This window comes from Buteo buteo, chromosome 22 (assembly GCF_964188355.1).
Source record: "Buteo buteo chromosome 22, bButBut1.hap1.1, whole genome shotgun sequence".
Lineage (NCBI taxonomy): Eukaryota > Metazoa > Chordata > Aves > Accipitriformes > Accipitridae > Buteo > Buteo buteo.
Genome location: NC_134192.1, coordinates 9,081,927 through 9,106,945, shown reverse-complemented (window position 1 = coordinate 9,106,945; position 25,019 = coordinate 9,081,927). Strand labels below are relative to the sequence as shown.

General features: G+C 37.0%; 1 protein-coding gene across 5 annotated transcripts in view; it reads left to right on the top strand.

Moving 5' to 3' along the window:
• The window catches only part of MTM1 (myotubularin 1), a 47,207-nt gene that overhangs the window by 5,734 nt on the left and 16,454 nt on the right, over positions 1-25,019 (top strand). For 3 of the 5 annotated variants that reach the window (XM_075054035.1, XM_075054032.1, XM_075054034.1), the window contains 7 exons: positions 6,550-6,621; positions 7,593-7,665; positions 9,204-9,298; positions 10,300-10,410; positions 11,338-11,439; positions 22,209-22,292; positions 23,543-23,692. In XM_075054035.1, the coding sequence (XP_074910136.1) occupies positions 6,559-6,621; positions 7,593-7,665; positions 9,204-9,298; positions 10,300-10,410; positions 11,338-11,439; positions 22,209-22,292; positions 23,543-23,692 (678 nt within the window). In that variant the 5' untranslated portion in view covers positions 6,550-6,558. Of the gene's footprint in view, positions 1-2,368; positions 2,480-6,549; positions 6,622-7,592; positions 7,666-9,172; positions 9,299-10,299; positions 10,411-11,337; positions 11,440-22,208; positions 22,293-23,542; positions 23,693-25,019 lie in introns of those variants that run through there. The other 2 variants (XM_075054033.1, XM_075054036.1) reach the window with 2 other exon arrangements.

The window sequence follows — 25,019 nt, the reverse complement described above, 5'->3', positions numbered from 1 at the left end:
GAAGTCTAGAAAACTGCCTTCACTGCTGTAGATCTTTGTTGTGACTTGTTTTGTATTCCTGTATATCTTTATTTCTAATTCTAAAATTTTATTAACCTTTAATGAGATGAATGACTACTCTTGACTTCATTAGATTAAATGCTCGTTTACTAGTGTTAAAGATGCTGATGCTTATTTTGGTGACTCTCTGATATGATAACTTAGATGCTGTTGTTTGCTTGACCCTTCAGGACTGTTACTTTTTCATTTTTATTTTTTTAAAAGGATTTATGCTCCTTTCTGCTTGGTACTTGGAGTGAAACACTTTTTTCTTTTTTTTCTTCTCCCTTCATTGTTCTCTTAGCTTAATTTTGTACTGTCTTAGAAATTCCTAGACTTCTGCTCTATTCTATATGTTATTTCTGAAAACCTGTGTATTAGGTGTTATCTCTTCTGTGCAGTTGTGGTGCTGACAGATGTGGTTTTGTTTTTAGGACTTTGTATTTTATGCTTTTAATTTTATTATGGGAAGCACAAGGCATTATATTCATACTGGCTCTGTAGGTTGTTAGTGTACCAAATAAAACTCTACAGTCTTTTTGTAATACCAGCATACCTTATCATTATAAACCTGCTTTTTCATTTTTTCCATCCTCTGTTTAAATGAGGGTGCAAGCAGCTTTTTCTATATACCTGCACTAACTTACATTTACCTCTCAAACACAGTGAAAAATTGTTTACTAATACAGTACTATTTTTCTTCTCTTTGAAATAATTCCTTGTTTGGTATCAGGTCTAACTATGAAAATAACTTCATTTTTATCTAGATTGGCAGATGCCTTGCAGATCTTGAATGATTAACCCAGCACACTGATTGCTTTCAAGTGTCATATAATTGTTCAATTGTAACTGTAACTCTTTTTAGAAGTGCTCTAATTGTTTTCTGAATTACTATGATAGCAAATGAAGGGGCTTAGTAAATTTTGTAACTATATTTTTAGGAGAGGCCTTGAAGATGCACAGGCTTTTTTCATTCTTGAACAAATCATTATCTGGAGCAGGATTATGCGAACTTTGGTGTTATCCTGTGTCATGGTTATTGATGTGTGACAGAAATCGGAATGCTTCTAGAAGATACTCAGTCAAACTTTTTGTTGTTCATTTTTACTGTATTGACAAATCTGATTCTAGTAAACGCAAATAATTCTCACGCTTATCCTGCTACCCTTATTTTTTTATATATATGTATGTGTGTGTGTATATATATATATACACACACAAAAAAACCCCAACCCCAAACCAAACTGTTTCAACTATAGTAATGTCACTAATGTTTCTTCACATCATGTTTACCTCTTACTCAGTATATTCTGTAAATATCTTATGTGTATGATAATTTAGCAGTTTAATTTCCTCCACTTTTCCAGATTAACATATTGAACATTACAGACTATAGAAAGTTAAAAGCTTAATGTAAAATGAAGTGGTGTCAAAATTGTTGTTGCTCCAAATGATTAATATAGGTACAAATTTGACCCGCCCCCCCCCCTTTTTTTTTTTTCCTCCAAAGTTTTAATCCGGTGATGGAGGGTCAAAAATATTAAATACCTGGAAAGTGGTGCTCACAATTTACTTGATGCAGTTTACTTGATCTCATATATTTGTGGTAGTAATCCTTTGGGAGATGTAGATTATGTCGTGTTTGGGCACAAACTAGTTCTTTAAATGTATAAAGATTTTAGGTTGATGCAAGCGTGGCTCAGTTATACAATAGCTACAAATTAATTGGTGTGATTCTGGTGTGAAAATGAAGCCTTAAAAGGACCAGCAAAATGTCAAATGAGCTTTTTGTTCCTGGATCATTAAACAGTGAGAACTACTTTCACCAGGCTGTTGTCAATCTAAACATGCCTTACAAGAGTCTTGGTGGTCTTTCCAAGCTACAATGCACACATAACCTAACCTGTTGGCAGTGATGAAGCTTAAGGAAAGAGTAGCTGGTCTTTTCAGGTTTCTTAACCCTCAAAAGCCTATTTAAATGTTTTAAAGTTTATTTAGATTTTCTGTGTGGGCATATACTTGTGTCTGTTGGCATTTATTCGTAAAGAGGAGACAGGATCCTTGAACTGAATTCTTAAAATCTGGCCTTCGGTGCCTACCCTTTCAAATGTTGTTGTACCTCCATCCCCATGAATCCTAGGAAACTCAAGTATAAATATAATCTTTAATGAAAATACAGATCCCAAGTAGTTTAATTGTTATTGTAAGATCATTGGAGCCTACATTTCTTGGTAGTGTTACTATATTAAGTTCTGGTAACTTTAACAAAGCTTTGTTTATTAGTTCAAGTTAAATCCAGTAAAACAGCTTTGTCTCCTTGCTGTTCTAGATTCAGGGAAGAATGTTGGCTGTGTGTAACTGCAGAATATCACAAAGGTGTCTGATTTGTTTTAAAATTGCAGAGTAATTGTACTTCTGTTCAGCTGCTGACAAGCGTGAGGTTTGTATGTTTTTCAATTTTTGTGCAAGTCTAGAAGTACATATGGGTGATACTGGGGAATAAAATGTGTTTGCAGTGGAAAACTACTTGCAAGATTTTTCCCTGTGTGGAAGGACTACTGCTGCTCTGTGATAATGAGAAAGTTGTAGCTATTTTAAGACTGTGATGGAGTATGTTTTTGAATTGTTCATGGCAATATTACTTTGGGAGGTTGCCAGAAGCTGCTTCTACAGTTTGACAGAAAAAGAAATAATATTATAAAGGGAGATATTTCATGTTCATTTTAAATGTTTTTGAAAACTTGTTTGCTGTTTTGATACAGAGGAGTCCACTTCTTTAAGGGTGTGTCCTTGTTTGATGGGTACTTTTAAATGAGAACTTAATCTTGTCTGTTGCCTGAAGATCACAGAAGCATAGAGTAATTCAGGTTGAAAGGGACTTCAGGAGGTCTCTAGTTCAACCTCTTGCTCAAAGCAGGATCAGACCCAGTTGCTCAAAGCTTTGTTCAGTTGGGTCTTAAAAACCTCTGAGAATGGAGACTGCAACCTCGCTGGGCCCTGTTTTCACTGCCTGATTGCCTGTACGGTACAAAAGTAGGGTGGGTTGTTTTTTTTTATTTCCTTAAATCAAGCTGGAATCTAGTTTGTTTTGGTTTCTGTTGTGTGTTGTCCTCTCATCACCCACCACTTTGAGTACCCTGTCTCTGTCTTCTCAGTAACCACCTCAAAGGTAGTGGTGGGCAGCCGAGAGTCCCACTGAAGCTGTCTCTTCTTCAGGCTGAACAATTCCCAGCTTCCTCAGCCTCTCATTATAGGACAGGCATTCCAGGTCCTGGTCTTCTTGGTGACCCTCTGCTGAACTCGCTGCAGTTTATCAATGCCTGTCTTGTACTGGGGTCCAAAAGTGGACATTGTTCTAATTGCTAATGGGTGTTCTATAATGTAAAGTTTAATTACTTGATAATGGTTTACTTACAGAAATTGGGGAAATGGTGGTGGTTATAAATATGCTTATTAGTATTTGTGTTTTTGAAGTGTGATTGAATTTCAAAGCAAAATCCAGGTAGCATTAAAAGAATTCTTCCACTTATATACTGATGAAATAATGTGCATGGATTTTAGTGAAAATATTTGATGGATTTAAAAAAAATCTGACAGATAACACCTTACCTTCAATACATACTCAACTTAATTAGCTCTGAATAAGTCTAGTTTGCATCATTAAAATGTTGGAAATGAAACAGTAGTTGGTTGTAATTCTATAATGAAATATTCTATAGAAATTGAAGTCAGTGAGTGAATTAATTCTCAATATGTTTAAAGAAATCGGTCTCGTGGAGAGTTGGGGGAATTTTACACAAAGTAAACTTACATACGCAGAAACACACACACAAAGGTCTGCTGCAAGAGCTCCGCAGACATCTTGTTTGTTTGAAGTGGCCTAGTGGGGTGGCAGTGTGGAGGGAAGACAAGCTCTGTGCTGCTGTATTGTCAGGTTCTATAAAGAGAAATTTTTCTGAGAATCTGAAGGGATCTCTGCTAAGTCCTTTTAATTTACACTGAGGTTTGGAAAAGTTGTAGTCAGTGTTCTGGAGTCAGATGATTATTACAGAATCGTAACTCGCCTCATGTAATGCTACACTTCAGCCAAAGCTTAGTGAATGTGCAGTAAGGGAGGAAATCATACAGAAAGCAAAGGAAGAAACAGAAGGCTTTTAAAACACTTCTTACTCTTCCCTCTGTGAGCAGCAGAAGTATGGTACGATTGGAGGTAGTATTGAAAGGCATAAGGAATGTCCAAACGAGCTTTTGTTCTTAGGAGCTTAGGCAGTGGGTTGGCACAGAGAAGAGTGTCCAGGATACTGGGTGGGCTTGTGTGACCTCTGCTGAAGCTTGTCTGTCTGTGGCTTTGCTGGTGGAGTAGCTGCGGCTGTAAGATCAACAGCTAGCTTGGGTGTGCCTGTACCTGCTGCAGTCAAAATTTCCATTTTGCAGTGCAGATCTATTCAGGGTTGCCACATCTTTTAAAAGTCACTTTTCTAGGGCTTGTTTATGCTCACTTGTCTCTCAGGGTTGGTGCAGCCTTAATTTAAATTTATGTGAGCTCTAGTTAAAACCACTTTCTATGCTGACAGAAAAACTGGGGCTGCTGTGCCTTTGTCTCGGCTGGTATTTCTCACTTAAAATATGAACAAAACCCACTTCATAAGGAAAACATTTTAAAAGAAGCCTCTGAGTAAATATACCTCTTACCTTTATAAATATCTGTTTATTAGGAAACTTAAGCTTCTATAAATTAAGCAGAGTCATCTGACCCAATATTGGATGTTCACAAGTTAACAAAGCAGTATAGAAAAAGTTAAATCTACCTTAAGTTTTATAGTATGTAAGATATTGCAAGGAAGGAAAAACTGAAGGTATCTTCTCTTAATCTTCTAAATTTTATAGTCAAAACATTAGTCACCAGTGTTGCAATAGTTTTTCTGTGGAGAGTAGTTTGAAAGAACAATGATTTAATGTTGATTGCTAATAGCTTTTCATGTAAATTGTTGGCGTTGCACTAGAATTAGTTCAGGACCCCTCTGTTTCAGTGTTTGGAGAAGACTGAGACTGCTGGAGACCCAGAAAGGAAGAAATACCTCCACATGACAGGGTCACACAGGCTCTGCGATATTCAAAAGCATTTTTCTTCATTTTCCAACTTAATGTTGGGTTCTTCTTCTCTTTTTTTTTTTTTTTTTTTTTTTTGTGGAGGGGTGTGATTTTTATACTGATAAGCTGTATCACTGAATATTACAGTTTTAAATACAATGTCAGGTTTCCTATGTTTTCTTTATGAGATGTGGAAGACTTGGGCACTGTAAGGAGGTAAGAAAGCTGTAGAACTTCAGGTTGTGGCTTTCCCCCTTCTTCCTGCACAGACACATTCCTGTATCCTTATAGTAACTTCAAAGTGTTTTGAATCTTGCAGTTTAATCTGTCGCTATTGCGCTATTGCTTGTGTAGGACTGTTGCAGTGTCACTGTGAGCCCACTGTTATGGGCTGATTTGTCATGGTACAGAGATCTGTGCAAATTTTTTTCTGTGTTGAGAGGGGAGAGAAAGTGCTTATTTAAGGCTACAATGTTTCATTTCTGGAATAGAAACAAAGATTGCTAGTCTGTAATCACACCCCCACACCCCCAACCAACCAACCAACAACTCTTCAGGATTGATGTGTGTTGTCAAATCAGCTTGATGGAGGGCGTGTGACTAGTGAAAGGGAAGTATAATTTAGTACAAAGTTACTGTTTGGAGTAACTTCAAGTATGAGCATTTTCGCAGTGTTTGTTCTAGAGATCCCTTGTGCAATGTCAGGAAATGATTAAGAAGATGCGTCCTGTATCATGCGATTGTATATTTAATCAATACCGTTTGAAAAAAAAAAAAAAAATCCTTTTCCTTTAAACATATCAAGGCTATTCAGACCAGAAGGCTGGACACTCCCCCTTCTGGTGTGTTAACTGAAGTTTCAGTTTAGGAAATGGGGGATTGTTTTTAAATGTAGTACTGTGGAACTCCTGCTTTTTCCTTCTCTCTCTCTCTCTCTTTCTTTTAAAACTTGAAACACTGGAGTGTATCGACATGCTTATGATTTCAAGAGCTGTGCAATAACTGTATAGTTTCTCCCTGTTTTCCTAAATGAAAAGTCTTAATACAAATGCTCCAAGTAGGTTGCATTTCATAGTATGTGTATTCTGTGGCTTAAAACAAGCACGCTAATGTCTGTTGACTGAACTAATAATAGTATTCAAACAACTGAATTTCAAAATACAGCTTGAGTCAGAATATTCATTATAATAAGAACCAATTCCAGAGCTAGTAATGAATTTCTTGTCAGATTTGGATGCTTTTAAATAGTGACCTTCAATTGCAAGGCACTGTGTAATTTTTTAAATGAATTGTAACTTGCAAAACACTCTTGGAAGCTCTTGATGTCTACCTGTGGACCTCCAAAGTCTAAAATCTCTCTTGTTAATAGTATGTAGTCCAGGAGGAAGTTTAAGTCTCCAATTTGTGCTTTCTCATCAGATACCCGATATGGCCTCATCATCAACACCTAAATATAATTCAAACTCCTTGGAGAGTTCCTCAAGTAAAAGGGTGAGTGTAACTTTTTTCATGTTTTTTACATCTGAGATCCCAGAGATCATTATCATCTATATTTGGGTAGAAAAATGAGTATTTGAATGACTTTTTTCTTGAATGTATATACTTACTTTTATTGCTAAAATTCTAATGCAGTTAACTGAGTTGATTTAAATATCTGTCAGAGTGGATGGGTGAAATATTCTCTGTATCATAAGTTATGAGAGCTTCCTTAAAATCAATTCTAATATACTTACACTTATCCTTGCTTTCTACGTTGAAATATTCTGTGGCATTCTTGAAAGTTTTGGCATTTTGATGCTGTAGAAAGATTCTGTACTACAATTGATAAGTTATACCTAGTTATGTTTGGCTGGCTCAGTTTTAAAATGTTTCTCTCCAGTGGGAAATACATTAAAACTGAGTGGTTTTCCCCTCTGCTTTTTGATGTTGCATGGCTGAAGAAAATGTAACCTGTGTGCAAGAAAACAGAAACTAAAGTTTTATTTAGCTTTTTAAACATTTCTTCAAAACCAAAGATTATCTTCTATTAATCGTACTTAAAAACGACTGAACGTGGGAAAGTCACAAATGAGTAGGTTGTGTGTAGTAGTTGTTGAGTAGTTTGCTTAAGTGATTTCAGTTGTTCTTCCAAGCCTAGCGTACTTTGAAAATTAAATGCATAAAACTTTCAGAGAACTTACAGTGTAGAAATTTAATTCCAATTTAAGGGAAATATAGTTAAGTGTTCTTTTAGAAGGAGAAAGACTAAAACAGGCTTATGTTTCAGATCTGTTCAACCTTTAAATGTTTAATAGTTGCAGTTTAGTATAGTAGTGTGTGTTCCTGTTTTGGTTTAGTCTGTCAATTTCTACTGTGGAAAAAACTGTTCTTTCCCATGCAGAAATTACCTTTAAGAATTTAATCTGGAACATGAAGGAATTGTAAATAAAATATGATGTGCTGTTGTACTTTGCTTTCTGTAGACTCTAAAAGATGGAACTAACTGGGAACAAAATGAAGAAATACCTCGTCTGCCAGGAGAGACTAGAGTGACAGGTATGAAGCTATATAGCTGTCTAATGCAGTGTACGTTTAGCAGTCTGGCATATACATGTATCTTACTGGATTGTTTCATAATTTGGACTGGTTTGGGCTGGTGGCAGGGGTAAGTCATACTAAAATGCCATGAATTTTTAAAGTAATTGCGATAGGGACTTTTTATCACTTATCACAAATAACTTCTTAATTCTTTAAAATCTTGGTTTCCACATGTGGCAGATCCTCCAGTACAAAGAAATTGCAAGTCAAGATGTGTCGTCATTGTATCTACAGACTAAGTAGTAGGTGTCCAGTGATGAGACCCCCTGCAAGCTTTCCGAAGTCAAGAGAATTCTACATGCCACCCACTATGTACTGATAGCGTGTACAATAGTGTGGAACCTTAGCCCAAACTGTGACTACCCTAAGTACAGTCATATGCTTCCTTGATGGAACATGGCATGCACATAGCTACTATGCACTTGTTAGCATCTACAAACAGTAATGTTGTAGCATAAGGGAGATTAATGTATTGTGTACAGTGATTTCTTACTTGATGGAGGCTCTTCCTGGAATGGAGTCTTCCACTCATGGAATTTTGTGTTGAGGTATCAGAATGCAACTGAAAGCGCTCTGTCTTTTATTTGTGAAGCTTCGCCTTCCTCTGGCCCGAGCATTTGTTAGGTGGGTTTGTAAACAAGATTGGCTGAGGTGAAACCAAAAATGGTGATTCAGAGGAAGTAGTTATGTTTTTAATGAGGAAAGTTGTAGGGAGGGTGTGAGGGAGAGGGTGTGGGACTAAGATGAATGTTTGGTATGATCCCTATGACAATCGTCTGTGCTTTGGGGTAGCACGATGGAAGGAGAGTGCTTGTTGTAGAAGGCAGATAAATAGACTGGGCTAAAGAAATGAGTGGACAGGGAGAAAGAGGTATTTGTAGTGCTTCACGTAAGTCTTCAATGGCATTGCTTCAGTTATATCTTTCTTTTTTGAGTAGTATGTGTTAGTACTCATTTTGTTACTGTCCTTGCTGAAACAATACTGATGGCCCTGCTGTATTTGATTGCCTCAAATTGAAATGTGATGTTTCTCTTCAGGATGGTGAGTTCCCTAAACACTTTACAACTTGAACTATGTACTTCAATGCAGAATTGGTTACAGAGCACTGGAAGATGTAATAGTATCAACAGAAGAATGTGTTTGTGCTGGGATAGTTAATAGACTGGTTCAGTAATCGCAGAGAGGGCTTAAATCTACTCGCTGTTCTATGTCCTGCCCTCTCCCACGTAGTGCCAAGAAAGAGAAGAACACAGATGTAACTAGGGAAGGCTACTGAAATCTGCTGATTTAATTTGGACAAGTTTAGTGTATGAAACTTTCACATTTTCTTAATAATTCAAGTGGACAAAATTCAGATTTATTACTTTTTAAATTCATTCATCTCTCAGAGTGGCTGAGTGCAGCACTCTTTATTTTACTGCTACTTAACTGATGCTGTCCATAGCTCTGATTTTTTTCTTTTAGCAATCTTTAAGAAATGCTGCATTTCTTACAGACAAGGATGTTATTTATATGTGTCCATTTAATGGCCCCGTTAAAGGAAGAGTGTACATCACAAACTACAGGCTGTACCTAAGAAGTGTGGAAAATGTGAGTAATATGCCACAATTACTTCCATCAGATGATGAGTTGGCTTTAAACCCCCTTCCCTTCACCCCCACTGCCTTTGATTTATTTTGTGGCCAGTTCATTTGTTTTAGTTTTGGCACACGTATGCTTGTGGAATTGCATGGGAGGCTTTTTACTTGAAATGCTCTGTAATGTTTGTAATAACCATATCTTAATTGTGTAATGACTAAACAGTAATTGCCTTTGTGCCACTGAGAAATCCATCTAAAAATGGAAGTTCTTTAAAGTTAAATGTGTTGCAAAAGTGTGACTTTTGCCTGGTAAAATTACAGTTTAATCACTTAGACTGAACTGATACCTTTATCTTTTATCTGTTGGAGTTTTTTTGATCGCTGTTCCCTTTACACTTATTCTGTGATAGATCAAGGGCAGTGACTAATGATGTGCAATAGTTCTTAAAATGGCAATCAGTAAACCAAGATTTTGATTGTCCTTGCTGTTGGAAAAGAAAAATACTTTGATCAATAGAACCTTACATGGGTGGGGGGAGTAGTAGTGTGTTCAGTAAGCAGGAACATAAAAGAGAATAAAATGCACTTGTTATCTGTTTCATGATATTTTTTGTTTTAAAAACAAGGTTTTAGGACTGCTGAACTGACGTCTTTCTGGTTGCAGCTAATTCAACTAGTAATTTCTTTTTCATTTTGTTCTACTTTATTCTGTATATCAATAAAGCAGTCTTAGCAAGCAGAAGGCATCTTTTAGGGTGTTGCCAGCTTTTTTCCCTGCATACTGTATTAGGCATGAAGTGTTTTTGTTGCATGTTAAATTGGATGATGTTCAAGGCTGTAGAGTGACTGTACAGCCTTCATAACATGTTGGGAGGGGAGACTCAATCAAACACAGAAACACACTTTTGCTTCCTGTATGTATTTCATGTCTGCTTTCTATTCTAGAATGCATAAGAACATTTTGCTTGAGTCTTCAGTTTAATCTTTTCCTTACTTAAACTTTCCTTGCAGGACCCAGTTCTGGTATTGAATGTTCCATTGGGCGTAATTTCAAGGATTGAAAAAATGGGAGGAGCTTCAAGCAGAGGAGAGAACTCTTATGGATTAGATATAACCTGTAAAGTAAGACTTTCCAATAACTCAACAGGAAATGAAATCTAGAGGTTCCTTTTCTCACTGCTTACCTATTTATAGGAATGAAAAAACATATGTTCCTCAGAACTGAATTTAAAAAGAGCTTTTTGGAACTGGACAGGGAAATACATTTTGTATAAAGGGCTATTTAACTGTCCTCTCTGCATGTGAGGAGAGGGATTGGTCTTCCTTTCCAAATCGCTAATTGACAAGAGGTTTTGCACAGTAGTCTTGTTTTAGGGCATTATTCCTGCATTGCTTCATTATTTCATTTGCTCTAAAAGTAATTTTTTTATAATCCTAAAATCTTCAAAGAACACCTCAAATGGGGGTTTTGTAAGCTGTAAAGGCAATGAAAAGCTTATGTAACAGCTACCTCTGTTTTCTTAGTCTCACAAAAAAATTATGTTGCCATAAAAAAATACAGTCCTAGGGGAGTTCCCAGTGGATAATTCAGGATACTTTGACTCATTAATGGAGTATGTATACACATTTGATTCTTAGTAGTTAATGTGCATATTGCTTATTTTTGATGTTAGTGATGAGAAAATAGCTAGGGACAATGTACTCTGGACAGATTATTGGCAAATTTTCATTTTGAAAACAGAGAGTAACTCCCATCCTGCAAACATTCAGTAGCCCATGAATCTTTTTAGTGAATCAGATACAGTCATTTCTGATGGCTTTATGCCAAAGCAGCGTTTGCACTACACAGAGTGTGGTACTGCTTTATTTGTAGAGTTCTTATGCTCTTTTCTATTTTATGGACAAGAAATAAAACTGAACATTCACAATGGTTTGAGGTGCATTGCAAGCAGATTCTAAATCATGTTTAGTGTATAATATAGTGTTTGTATGTCAGATAAAAGTATCTTACTGCTTTGGCTCACTTAAAAGATAATGCCTTTGTTTTAGGATATGAGAAATTTACGGTTTGCATTAAAACAAGAAGGGCACAGTAGAAGAGATATATTTGAAGTTCTTACAAAATATGCTTTTCCCCAGTCACATAACTTGGTAAGTTATATCATTTATGCTATTGAGTTGTCTTAATACAGAGTTCTTGCCAATTAACTTTAACTGTTTGACCTACTAATGGACATCATGGCTGCTTAAAAAGAATAACCACAGAATCTGGTGTCAGCATAAACTAAAGAGAATTAATGTTTTTATTTTGTACATTTACAACGCTTACATCTATGTATTTGTGAAATTATGGATGCTATGTGCTAAACTTCAGGTAGACTACTGAGCACCTCTGATCCATACAGATTTCATTGCTTAGAGACTGCAGGTTATCCTCCCTAATTAGGAAATGTAGTACTACATGCCTTACTTGATTTCTTGAAAATGTTAGACTATTGGACAGTCTCCAAGGCAGTGATAAATATGAATCACCAAGAGCTTTACTTTAGGAAAAGAAGACATGGTAAGACAACACTTGTTTTACTGATGAAACTGATGAAAAATATAACAGGCAGCTAATACAGTAATGAATTTACACAGATTTATTTCAGGTAAAAAAAAAATCCATCTTATGGAAGGAATTGAGCGACAATGATGTTAACTAACCATTATCTTCCATTTTTTTGCCAAAATCTGTGTGCTGTGCTTGGTGTGGATCATTTTGACCTCTCTTTAGTAAATGCTTTATTTTGTCTTTTGTAAAATTCAGTTTACATTTTGTTGGGGTGCTTTCATTTAGGATAATTTTATAAGAGCTCTCTTTACAAAATGTTGGAGAGTTCTGCTGTGAATTTTTAAGAACTTTGTCCAGAGAATTGTTGAGTATATGAGGCTACAGCAAGAATCTTATTTCCTTCTCCAGAGAAACATGTCAATCAATGGGCTATACTCTATAAACATTTAGTTCTTTAAAATTTTTTTACAGAAATTTTGCATTCTGTATGCAAACAGTCTGTGGAATGAAAGCATAAGGAAAAATAAAAGCTTTTGCTTAGAATATTTTGTAGTGTTGATGAATAGGTCTTAAGAGATGAAACTGAACTAAACATAATTGTTAGGTGTGAGGAGTTGTACTCACTGACAAAACTGTTGTAGAAGAAGTGAATATATCTCTACTGCTGGCATTTTATGCATCTTATAATAGAGAATGGATATGTGGACTGCAAAAGGATGATGGAAAAGAGAGAGAAAGCTGCATATAGAAATACCAATTTACAGAGAAGTTTAGGTCAAAAGGGGCTTCTGGACATCATCTGGTCCAGGCTTCTGCTGCAAGTAGGGCCTTAGATTAGGTTATCCAGGGCACAGTCAAGCCTAGTCTTGAGTATTTCCTGCAAGGTACAGTCCATCATGTCTCTGGGCAATCTCATCCAATATTTAATTGCTCTCACGGTGAAGATGTTTTGTTTTGGTTTTTTTTTCCCTGACATTGAGGACCTGTGTGGATTTGCATGTAGTGAATGTGGACAAATTGTTAAGTTGTTACTGACTTAGGAGAGGTCCTTATGGGATTTTTTTTTTACGGTGTCCAATCCAACTACAGGGCTTGAATAACATGGTGAGATGTGGACTTGTATTAGGTTTTGTTATCCAAATAGACCCATTGTTCCTGTCTAGTGATGGTAGTGAGTAATGTGTGGAGTAGTACACTTTCTGCTTTATTTATTGCACCTGTTGAACCTAGTAAAGCTCATCATTACATTGCCTGGCCCATTTTGAATGTAACTTGCCAATAAAAGTTATGCTTAATAACAAAAGGCTTGGTCAAGGCAGAGGTAATTTTGCCTCTGGATTCAGTAAAACACAAAACTTGGGAAGATAGTGACAATATGGAGAACGGCTGTAGGTATATCTGGAGCAGGATATATAACCATTAGAAACTATGATTACTTTGGAGTGAAATAAAGTGAGCCTATGTGTGATGGGTTGACCCTGGCTGGACGCCAGGTGCCCACCAAAGCCGTTCTATCACTCCCCCTCCTCAGTTGGACAGGGGAGAGAAAATATAACAAAGAGCTTGTGGGTCGAGATAAGGACAGGAGAGATCACTCACCAATTACCATCACGGGCAAAACAGACTCAACTTTGGGAAAATTAACTCAATTTATTACAAATCAACCAGAGTAGGGTAATGAGAAATAAAACCAAATCTCAGAACACCTTCCCTCCAACCCTCCCTTCTTCCCGGCCACAACTTCACTCCCGGATTCTCTACCAACCCCCCCCAGCGGCACAGGGGGACGGGGAATGGGGTTTACAGTCAGTTCATCACACGTTATTTTCTGCTGCTTCATCCTCCTCAGGGGGAGGACTTATCACATTCTTCCCCTGCTCCAGCGTGGGGTCGCTCCCACGGGAGACAGTCCTCCATGAACTTCTCCAACGTGAGTCCTTCCCACAGGCTGCAGTTCTTCACGAACTGCTCCAGCGTGGGTCCTTTCCACGGGCTGCAGTCCTTTAGGAGTGCACTGCTCCAGCGTGGGTCACCCACGGGGTCACAAGTCCTGCCAGAACCTGCCAGTCCTGTCCCAACTTTTTTTCCTTCTTAAAAATGTTATCCCAGAGGCGTTACCACTATCACTGATTGGCTTGGCCTTGGCTGGCGGCGGGTCCGTCTTAGAGCCGGCTGGTATGGGCTCTCTCGAACACAGGGGAAGCTTCCAGCAGCTTCTTAACAGAAGCCACCCCTGTAACACCCCCCCCCCCCCCCCAGCTACCAAAACCTTGCCACACAAAGCCAATATACTATGTTATATTGTGAAGTTGCACCTGTCCTTATTTTCCAATGTCACAATGTGGATGAGCTCTTAGCTTTAAAATGAGCTAAGCAGGTGTGTGATATTTTTGGTGTACTTTCACTGTATTTCAGCAAGTAGTTTAAATTGATCCTGCCAAAGGTGGGCATTTCTTCCTGGTGGTTCATTCCTGCCTTGGTTTTCCCTGCATAAGTTTGAGGCTGCATGATGAACCAAATAGGGAACTGAAGGGACTAAAGCTAAACGAGGAAAAAAAATAAAATCTTTACCCTGAGTCATTTCCTCAGTCTTGTTAGCCCAATGTGAGAATGGGGTCGGGGCATCTATGGGTGGATGTGAATTAAGAGGAATGGGGGGACTGCCTCTTTCAGTGGCTGGTTTAGAACAAGGTTTCACTGTCTGAATATGACAGTATGTCTGGGTTGTGCATGCCTGCCTTCTCCTTTGAACGTACACTAACACTCTGACCATGCAGCCAGCTCAATCAGGGAGATCTTTTATAAAGAACGTGCTGTGGCTTCACGTGACAGCTGGGTGAAGATGGTAGCCCTCTGCTACTCAAATGCTGAGTTCTTGCTTTTCTCTGGTCTCCTTCTCTCTACCTTCCAGCCATTGATTATTCCACTTACACCAAACTGACACTTTTATAATCGCTAAGTAAGCCAATGTAGCTCACTTATCCAGCCCCAAATATTCTGTTTTCTGAGTTAGTCTTGTGCCACTTCTAATAATTCGAGGAGACCTGATTTGAAATCGGCATGCACCAGAACCAGTGCAAAGAGAGGGCATGTGAGGGGAGCAGGCAGGAGACAAAAGAGAGGGATGACCTATTTTTAGCAGGTTAAACTGGTAATTTTGCTCAGACCACCTTGTGGAACTCCATCCTTGATCTTCAGCTGGTTCAGCAGCACTGATGCTTGTGCAGCTCTGCACTGGAAAGAAGGCATCATCAGGACAATAAAGGTCTAAAGCTTTACTGTCCTGATTTTTATCTGTATTTTTATATTTTATGTCAGACTTTTATCTGACTGATTTTTATCTGTAGTGGAACCATATCCCTAGAGCTGATCCTAAACGAGAACTTTTAGAGATGCCTTGCTTCTGTTTTCTTCATGCTATACCATTCTCAGACAAATGGATGGTAAATACAGCCCAAAACATTATTTCTGAGTGCAGCGTACTTATTGTTTTCAAGATTTTTCTCCATCACCATCCCAACAGCAGTGTTTGAGAGCTATAATAAATCACAGGTCTGTTTGCAACTGTTTGTCAGTGTCTCAACATTGTCCTGTGTGCTTACTTGCAGAAGCTAATTCTTGTCTCTCTCCAGTTTGAGCATAGGTTGGGTTCAGAGCTCTTTGAATCAATAACATAATGTAAAATCTGATAGCTCATCTGACTGACAGCTTAGTTGATGTGGAAAAAGCAGCTGCTATCCATATTCCTCTGTTGTGTTTGCAAACTTGTGCTAATTGAAAAAAAATAGTTGCTGAAAGTGTTTTTGAAGAGTTTAAAAACAAACAAACAAACAAACACAAAAAGCCAAAAACCCCAACCCCCCAAAATTAAGTGTTTGTAGTACTCCACAGAAGGTGAGATATATTTAGTCTCTGTAGTTTAGTTTCTGCATAACAGCTGCTTCACTTCCTGATCTTATCTTGAAAGTACACATCATCATTTTTATAAGATTATTTGCCACCATAATACCTGCATAATACATCTTTATTTCTAAACATGATAGCTCTGTGGGAATGACAGTTTTGACGAGAGACACTGGCAGTCATGCTGTCTGACTGACTTCTTCCACCCCCAATGTAGCTAGTTATCCTGGTAATTTAAAATGTCTGAGAGTCAGATCATGCCAATGTTGCTATTGGACCTACAAAGATGATTTTAGATGGCAGTGAGGTCTGGCATAGGAACCTATCTGATGGAGCACTTGGTTTTGCAAAAAACATCTTTTGAGGCTTCATTCTGAATGACTTATGTCAGTCTCCGTGCAATAAAGGTGTAAGGTCACTATATCTGGAAATGATCAGAAATTAATTATGTAAATACTACAATGCTGATATTAGTTTTTAGATGAATGGGTAGGGCGTAACTGGCTGAACTGTAGTAATGGCATATTAAAGGCAAGGATAGTGATATCTCTATTTTTAAATACACTGAGAAACTGACAGCCTTTTAACTGAGTAAAAGCTTAGTAATTTATAATATATGAAAAGCATAAGTCAGTAAGTTAGAAACAGAAACAACAATTTACTTTCTCTGCATGCCTGTAACACCTTCTTGTTCTAGTTTTGCTGCTTTCTTCTTTTCTAATACATAAAGATTGGTCAAATATTTAATAAATTGTATATAAGTTTTATGCTCATGTACAAGTAGAACATGTATTTATGTACTATGATTCCATAAATAGAGTAAATGTATAACTATTTTAAATAGACTGCTTGCCAAACTGTATTGTCAGATTGCAGCTGCTCTCTCCTTTATCTCACAGAACTACATTGTGTTGTGAGCAACCAGTGTATCGCATACTATTTTTGTGTGCAAAATGGTAATGATAAATTCAATGTTGGAGGCAAACACTTAGTCTGTAGGAGGACTGAAAAAGAGACTGTGTGTGTTGAAATTGCAGGTTAGCACCTGTAAAGAAGTAAACAGAATTATTTGCACAGTGAAGCATGAACAGTAGCTTATGAAAAATGTTACAAGATTTGAAAGTCTTTTTTAAAGTGCAGTAGTAACCTTCTGCTTCAAGTGAAGCAGTAGCCTTCTGCTTTTAAACTATGGGTCTGCAATGAAATCCCTACTTCTATGCAAAGAGGCTTTAATTTGTTTTTGCGAAAATCTTAATTGATGTATTAGAAGTCTTACTTGTTTTTACCAACTACAGGTATTGATAAGTCATAAGTCTTGCACCCCATAAGTTTTCTGAGTGGTGATTTACTATTCTTTTTTTATTATTATTTCTTACCTCTAATGCCTCCTTTATTTCTTATTTCTATTTCTCATGGCAGCTGAAAAGAATTTGAAACTGATTTTTAATTAGTTGATAGACTAATAAGAATTGATGGGCTTCCATCAGACATGTAGCCCTAATCTCCATCAAACTTAGAATGAATATGGTCAGTACATTGGAAGTGATTGCAAACTATCTTGCTTTGAACCCAAGATGTGAGATAAAACTGGTAATCAGTATAACTTAAGGTAAATCTGTGCTTTGTTTAAGTGGCTATCAGCTAGCTGGTCTCAGTGCTGAGAGGAAGGAGGCCAGCTCAGCCTCGCTGCCCGAAACACTGATTTATTGAGCAGGTAGTCAACGTGAAACTTGTACTGTTGCTTGTACGTAGTTAGTATCCACTCAAACTAACCTAGGGTTGGCTCAGGTATGCCTGTACAGACCACAGTTACACTTTCTGATTATGTGTTTGTGATTTTTAAAAAGCCTGTTCATGATCTAAAAAAAACCCAACACACACTGATTTTACTGCAATATTGTTCTGAACCTGAATGTCTCTTGTGTGTAGGCTTGATTTTTTTAAATTTCTAACCATTTTTGTTGAATTTAGACACATCTAATGAAGCTACAGTTGATTTAATTCCTGGGAAAATAGGTGGGGTGCAATAGGAGTTGTGGAGAAGTGCTTTTTGTTGGAGAGGCAGGATTAACAATGAGAGAAAGGAATGGAATTTTGTGTGTGGAGGGAAGAAAGAAATGAGTGGAGGTAGGGTGGAGGCTTGGAGTACCTAACGTATTTTTTGGGGAGAAGGAGGGTTTAGCAGGGATGTACCATAGATGTGGAGGGAAGGACAGATGTGTGAAGAAGGCATGGAATGGAACTGGCCAACTTTTTATTATACTCTGGTATTTGAAAGGCTTGCCTGTGTGCATAATGATGCACTGACAGAGGTTGGCAGCTCTTCTCTGCTTTGTGGAGTCATGCAATTCCTATAGCTGGTCATTTAGTTTGCTTCTCCGACCTTCCTCAGCCATCCACACTCTGGAGGATATAAATATATACTCAGCTGGTCCATACTAAATGCCTATGGGCAGTGAAGTGACTTCCCGGTTTTCATCCTGACACGAGAGGTGTGTGTATGAGGGGCACTAATATGAAGGCACCTGTATCCACAAAAAGCTAAGCCATGTATTTTTACTAAGATAGCACTTCTCAAATCTTATGTCAAGTGATATGAGAACCTATGCAGAATATATTGTAAATGGCATAATTTCTACTTCCCGTAATTTCTTTCTGTCCCATTTGCCTGCTGCGCTGTAGAATTGCATTCAGATTGTATGCACTGTGATGTGAAAGCTTCAGCAATGTTAATCAAGACATATACAAACATACTGCATTTAATCTGTAAGCTTGGGTTATTTAGGACAAAAGTGGAAATATATGGGTTGTTAGTGCAGATGGGAAGCTTACCTGAACTATAACAAACACTTCTGGGATCTCAATATGTATTTATCACATTGATTTGTTCACTATAATGGGGTTTGTCAATTTGGCACATCAGAATAATGAAAGGTCCAATTCAACAAAAAATGTTATTCAATAGAAATTACTTCACGTTGCTTACTATCCCATTTTGTTTCTAATAAATAAAAGTAATGTACAAATGTGTGGTAAATATGGCTTGTACTGATACAAGTAAGAAAATGCAATTGTATCCAAGCATATATCTTATGTTTGCTTAAGTATATGATTCTTAGTATTCAAATGGTTGTAAGTGTGGGTTGCTTGTTACACTGAAGTTAAACTGTAGTTTGAAATTAAATAGAACTATATGAAATGAGTATAAATGTATGCAGAGTTTTAAATGCATGTTTTCATACTCTGACTTTTCTGCTGTATCATGTTGGAATACGTGGAAGGATGCAAATTTTACTTTCACCTAATGAGCTGCTTAAGTGGCTGTGAATGTACAAAAATCTTAGGTTGAGAAATTACTTTAAACTGTATATTGTTGAATGGAACCATGCTATGATTGTCAGAGTGGAAAAGGAAGCATTTTCACTCTTTGAAACTGCTTTATATATTGCTTTGTATATTTTGTTGTGAGAGATGGGCCTAAGGTAGAGTGGGAATATTGCTGTTTTTCAGACTCTAGCATTTAGCCTGGACTAAAGTTCAGGGTATCTTCACAGAATATTTCAAGACTCGAAATATCAAGTCTTAAGTGAGAGGCAGTTGGGGGTAGTGGGGGTGGGATTCAGATCTTTAATCTCTTTTATACAATGAGTAAGACTTTCAGTACTAACCAGATTAACTGTACAGTCTGTACACAATGTGCATATATAAATGTGTGTATATGAATTTTTGTTATAATTCAGTCAACTCTTGCAGAAGAAAAATAATTTTTAGTCTTCAGGTTTTTAGATACTGTTCATTTTTAAATACTGTTCTTGTTGGAGTATACTTCAAGAGTTTTCTCTGTATTGCTCCTATAAAAATCTGAGTCCAAACTTTGCTCCATACACCTTTGCATTCATTGTAGTGTTCTGTTATTTGTTAGACTTAAGATTTTTGCTGGTTGATCCATGCTACTAATGATTTTTTTTTTCTTGAGCAATATAGGAAAAATTTGCACTACCTGGGATGTCAACAGAACTGATGAAGCTTAATTGTTACTGAACTTTAATAGCTGTGGGTTGTGTGATTGAAAGCTTTTGAAGCAGGTGTGGTAAAGCTGCTGTAGCTAAGCTCTTTACATGAAACGTGCTGTAGATAGTAGGACTTTATTCTTTCAGAAAGGATTCTGTCCATCCCCTCTTCATGCATAGTAAATTTAACCCTGATTTTTAAAAGATGAAAACAAAATACACTTTTCCATGTAATTTCTTGTGGATGACACAAGCAGCATAGCTACCATTTGTTTATTTCTAGTTTGGAGCAGCACCTTCTTTTTTTAATCGGTAAAATCTTCTATGTAACAGCTATCACAGTGCACTGTAATAAACTTGTGTATTTTACTTATCAGGGCTTAAGCTGGGTAATTTTTAAGTTCTCACCAGGAAACTTGCTGTAAGTTGCAACTTAAATAAATAACATATTCCTGCCTTTGAGACGTCTTTTAAGTGATCTATTAGGATTCCAGTGTTTCTCTTTCCTACTGTTACAAGATTTGCCTTTGTCTCTGGTTCCTTAGTGAATTCTTAGCATAGTTGTCCTTTGGGGTATAGCAAATTCCTTTGGGGAGGAGGGCATGGTTCTTGCGTGTAGCTAGCTATTAATAGTTCAGCATATCAGTTTCATCTACTGCTTTAGATGGTGATATTCCATTTCTGCTGTATTCCTAGTTTGCAATTGAAACAACCAACCAATCTTTTTCAGTTTTTCTACTTAACTTCTGATACTTGCATCTACTTCTAATGGATTTTTTTTTCTAATACAGTTGATGTCTACTGCTTTCCTTTTCCTTTCTTCTTCTCTCTCTCCATCCCACTCGATAGCAGTTTACTTAGAAGAATCCGTAATGTTTACTTACACTGAAGGCCTACACCTTTAAAAATGGTGAAGACATTCAGAAAGCACAACTTGGGAATGCATTGTTTACTTCTGCAAACTTGCCAATGAATGTACTTGCTCTGAAATACTGATTTAATTTAAAATTCCAGTTTCTAAAACTAGTGGGATGAAGTATCTTGTGTAAGCAGTAATATCATTTTAAAATACTTGCTGATTTGAAATACATGAGGAAAAAACTCCTCCTTTTGGAGAGATTCAGTTTTGTGTTTCAGTTAGACCTGTTTACTGTTTAAGCCATTGTAACATATTAGGCTAAACTGAATTGCCTTGAGCCATTAGGGTCTGCCTTCATAAGATTTAAAGAAACCTCCACTGGGCCTATGGTGCACTTCTGAAGCATTGCCTTATCTCTGTAGAAGTAATTGTGGCACCTTAGAATTACTTTTTTTTTTCCTTGCTTGCCAGGTTTTCTGCATTTCTGCTTAGTTCAGGTCTATGAGAATGATGTAGATTTGGGATGTTCAGTTTAGCATTCAATTTCTTCTTTTAATGTCTTTGAATAGCTAGGAGACTTTCAGCTTTTTTTTTTTGTTACAGATGAGCTATGATGGGCACTTGAATGCTTTCTGCTCTGGCTGCTGTTGCTCAGTTAGCTCAGGACAACACATTCTCTTCTGTGTTTTCTTTTTTTTCAGAACAACTACTTTCATGCCTCAGTTGGCATCTGAAGAATTTGTAAGCCACCAAAATCAATTTTCTCAATGAAGGAGATTCTTAAAATAAACATTACTTTTGCTTTCATCATAAACTGTAAAATCAAACCAAGGAAAAACGCAGTTAGGTAATACAGCCCACTTGAAATTGGTTGAAAGGAGAAGGAAGCTAAAAGGTATAAGGAAGTTGTCAGAATCCTGGGTGAGGATGCTGTGTTGTATAAATGAGTCTTGAGAGTGAGCAACAAAGAAAGAGAAAAGTAGACAGTGTAATCTGCTAACAACATACTTCGTTTCATTTTCAATGACAGCTTTTTAATTTTCATGGAGTTTTACAGTAAACTGGATTTCTGTTAGTAAGGATCAATTGGGGAGGAGATGCAGAAAGAAGGCTGCTTCCTAATGGCAATGAATAGCAATTAAAACCTTTTTACACTTTCAATTTAGCATCTAATATTTTATGTAGTAATTGCAGCTGTACCTATTGGAGAAATTTTGATGAGAAAACAGTAGTTTATTTGGTGGGGATGTGAAATACAGGAAATAAACTGATATAAACTATTTTAAAACAATTCAACCTCCTGACAGTAAAAAAATCCAACAGTTTAAGCTTTGTAATTTTTGTTATTTTGTTACTTCTTGTTTTAACTATTGTCACATTTTCATTATTTCATTAGCAGATCTGTATTGTTTGTTACTTCTTGCTCTTTGCTTTACAGTCTTATAAATATCAGATTTAAATGGAGAGAATGGGGCTGGCATGGAAAAGTCAGTCTTATTTTGTGGTGGGCATTAGGGTGTAACTGATGATGAGCCCTTATAATTGCCACTTTCAGCCAAAGTTTGGTGTAATAAGCTTCTTTTACGTCCTACAGCTTTTTTTTGCATTTGCAAATGAAGAAAAGTTTTCTGAAAATGGATGGATGGTGTACAATCCAATGTCCGAATACAGGAGACAAGTGAGTTACTAAAGTTGCAGTAGCTTGGTGCTTTCATATCTGACAACTTACATAGAGGAATTATTGTTTGTACATTTCTCTTATCAGCTCTTTTGTGGGGGGAGCTGAGAATGGGAGAAGGTGGAAATACAACTTGCGAAAAAGAAAAGAAATAAAACACTGGAACCTTTAAAAAAATTAGAATGTCACAGGAAGGTAGTCTTTGCTCTTCGAAGGAAGTTATTGATACTTCTTACAATGTGCCACTGTTAAGTGAGCACAAGCAGGGAGAATGTGCCAAATACGTAACTACAGTTTCTTAAATGTAGATTTGATTTGATCTTTGATTTGGTCTACTTGTTCCTGAAGAGAAGGAAAAAAAAAAAGCAGCTTATTTTAGAAACAGCGTTGCTTTACAGAAGTTGTTTGTGTCTATCAGTATTCTATCTTGCTCTTTAGGTAACTGTGGAAAAATGTTAATTAAAGAGGATGACATGTTTAATTCTAAAAAGTCTTTTAGACAATTTATTTTTGCTTTAGATATGACATTTAAAAAAAAAAAATTAAATGGCAGACAATAAGGACTTCCTTAGATTTCCCCCCCCACCCCCTCCATAGTTTTTGGTTCAAGGTTTAGAGGCCTAAGATCCAAAAAAGGTAAAATACAAACACCCACACAAACCCCACTCTGTGTGTGTGGAGGGCTTATCAGTCTTTCTCAATTTCCTGGCTGCTGTTTGTGAAATGCTTTACTAAGCAGACTGCAACTAAAAGTTGTTGTTTCTCAATAGGAAAGCTACCCTGAATCTTATTTTTACCTGAAGGTAGTATCAGGCTACAGGGAAGAAAGGTTGAGATGAGACTTCCTCCCGCTGCCTTCTCAGGACCATAGTCTCTTTTCAGCAGGCAAAATGGAAAACCAGAACTTTGAGGGAGGAGAGAAGGCAATTTTCTTTCCTCAATCCCACAGTTAAAGAAATACACCTACTAGTTTTACTCATTGTTTTGAAACTTGTTGTAAGAATAGGATTGTGTATGTAAGAGTATATGGGATAGCTATGCAGTTGTTTAAGGCTGTGAGTCCATCAGCAGTGAGCTGTTTTGTGTGGTCTTGTACTCTTTTTTTCTTCTATTGTTTTGAAATAGTACTGTAGTTATGTTAAATTGGTAGGTTGTTGCCACCATGTGGCCATAATGTCATGTAAAATTCAAGAGCAGAATTATTATTTGTACAGTCAAAAATCCGTTGAAAACTTTGTGTTACATTTTAGGGACTGCCTAATGAACGGTGGCGAGTAACTTTTATTAATGAACATTATGGACTGTGTGACACATATCCATCGCTTTTAGTAGTGCCATATAATGCAACAGATGATGATCTCAAGAAAGTTGCTGCCTTTAGGTCCCGAAATAGAATCCCGGTGAGTATTATGTGATGAAAGTTACCTTATAGTGTAGCTAGTTTAAGTATGCATCCAAACAACTTTTTGCTGAACACGACACAGAGGATGCTTTTTTTGGAAATGGTTACAGCAAAATAGTTTTGATTGGCTGGTGTTTTTTTACTGCTTGAAACTAGTGTCTTGACCAAGCTACATTTCCGTTTTTCCCCCATGACAATCACTCATTCCAACTTTGGTTTTTGACTTGACTTTTCTAGTAACAACTGCCAGCATTGCAGATTCCCTTTTCTTAATGAAGTATGAGCCTTAGACTGCCATCTGTACTAGTTTGTTGACTATTGTTGGATGCACATAAAAAGTGCTAGCAAATGTTACCCTCCTGTAAGCAAACTGCATGGCATTTAAACGTAGTTCCAATGGTCAGTCCTAAAATAAGACCTCATGCATACTGTCTGTAGTGAATTCTTGGGCTTTTTAGTCCTTTAAATTGGGCTGTGGAATTTAAGATAAACCCATTTGACTTTTTTGGGTATATTTCTGTAACTAAAATTTTCTGAGGCAAGAGAATTTTTATGTAACAGCTTTTACAGCACTATAGAATATATTAATTTCTGTCACAATAAAATCTGTTTTAACTAATATTTCAATTTGGCAAACTCAGAAGAGGTGCTAGATTCTTAGCCAGTATCAGAAAGCTGCCTTGAATCTCAGTTAATTTCAAACAGATGCAAAACTCAATATGATAAATAATTATTAGATATGGTATTTACTGACAGGCTAGGCCTATAACTATAAGTTTACTATATGTACACACATATGTATATGTATAATATATAATGTGTATAAAATACATATGTTGAATATATAATGTGTGCATATAGTTCTTCTAACCTAGCTGTATCTTCTCTGTCATCTCAAAATTCATGACAGGGCTTTTGTATGCCTGTACAGTGAGAGTCATTGTCTTGGTAATAGTAATTTTATTCTTGTCAGGAAATAACCAATCATACTCGCCCACACACACACTGACAGGTCTCATTTCTAGATATACAACTAAGGGTTGTATTTCAGGAGTGAATACTTTCTGAGGCTTTTTTTTTTTAACTCTGATGTTCTTTCACTCTGTAACCCACAACTTTCAGACTGGGTGAGAATACTGTTTCTTAATATTCTTCAACGATGAAGTTAGAGTTTTTGCCTGCTTCTTGCAGTGCTTATCTTTAATCTCTTACACTGCAATCTGTTCCCTGGGCAGCTCACTACCTCTTGTTTGTGGTAAGTCCCCTCTGGCTCAGAACAACAACAAAGGCAGCATGTACTCTGCTCCACTGCCGCCTCTTTGTGA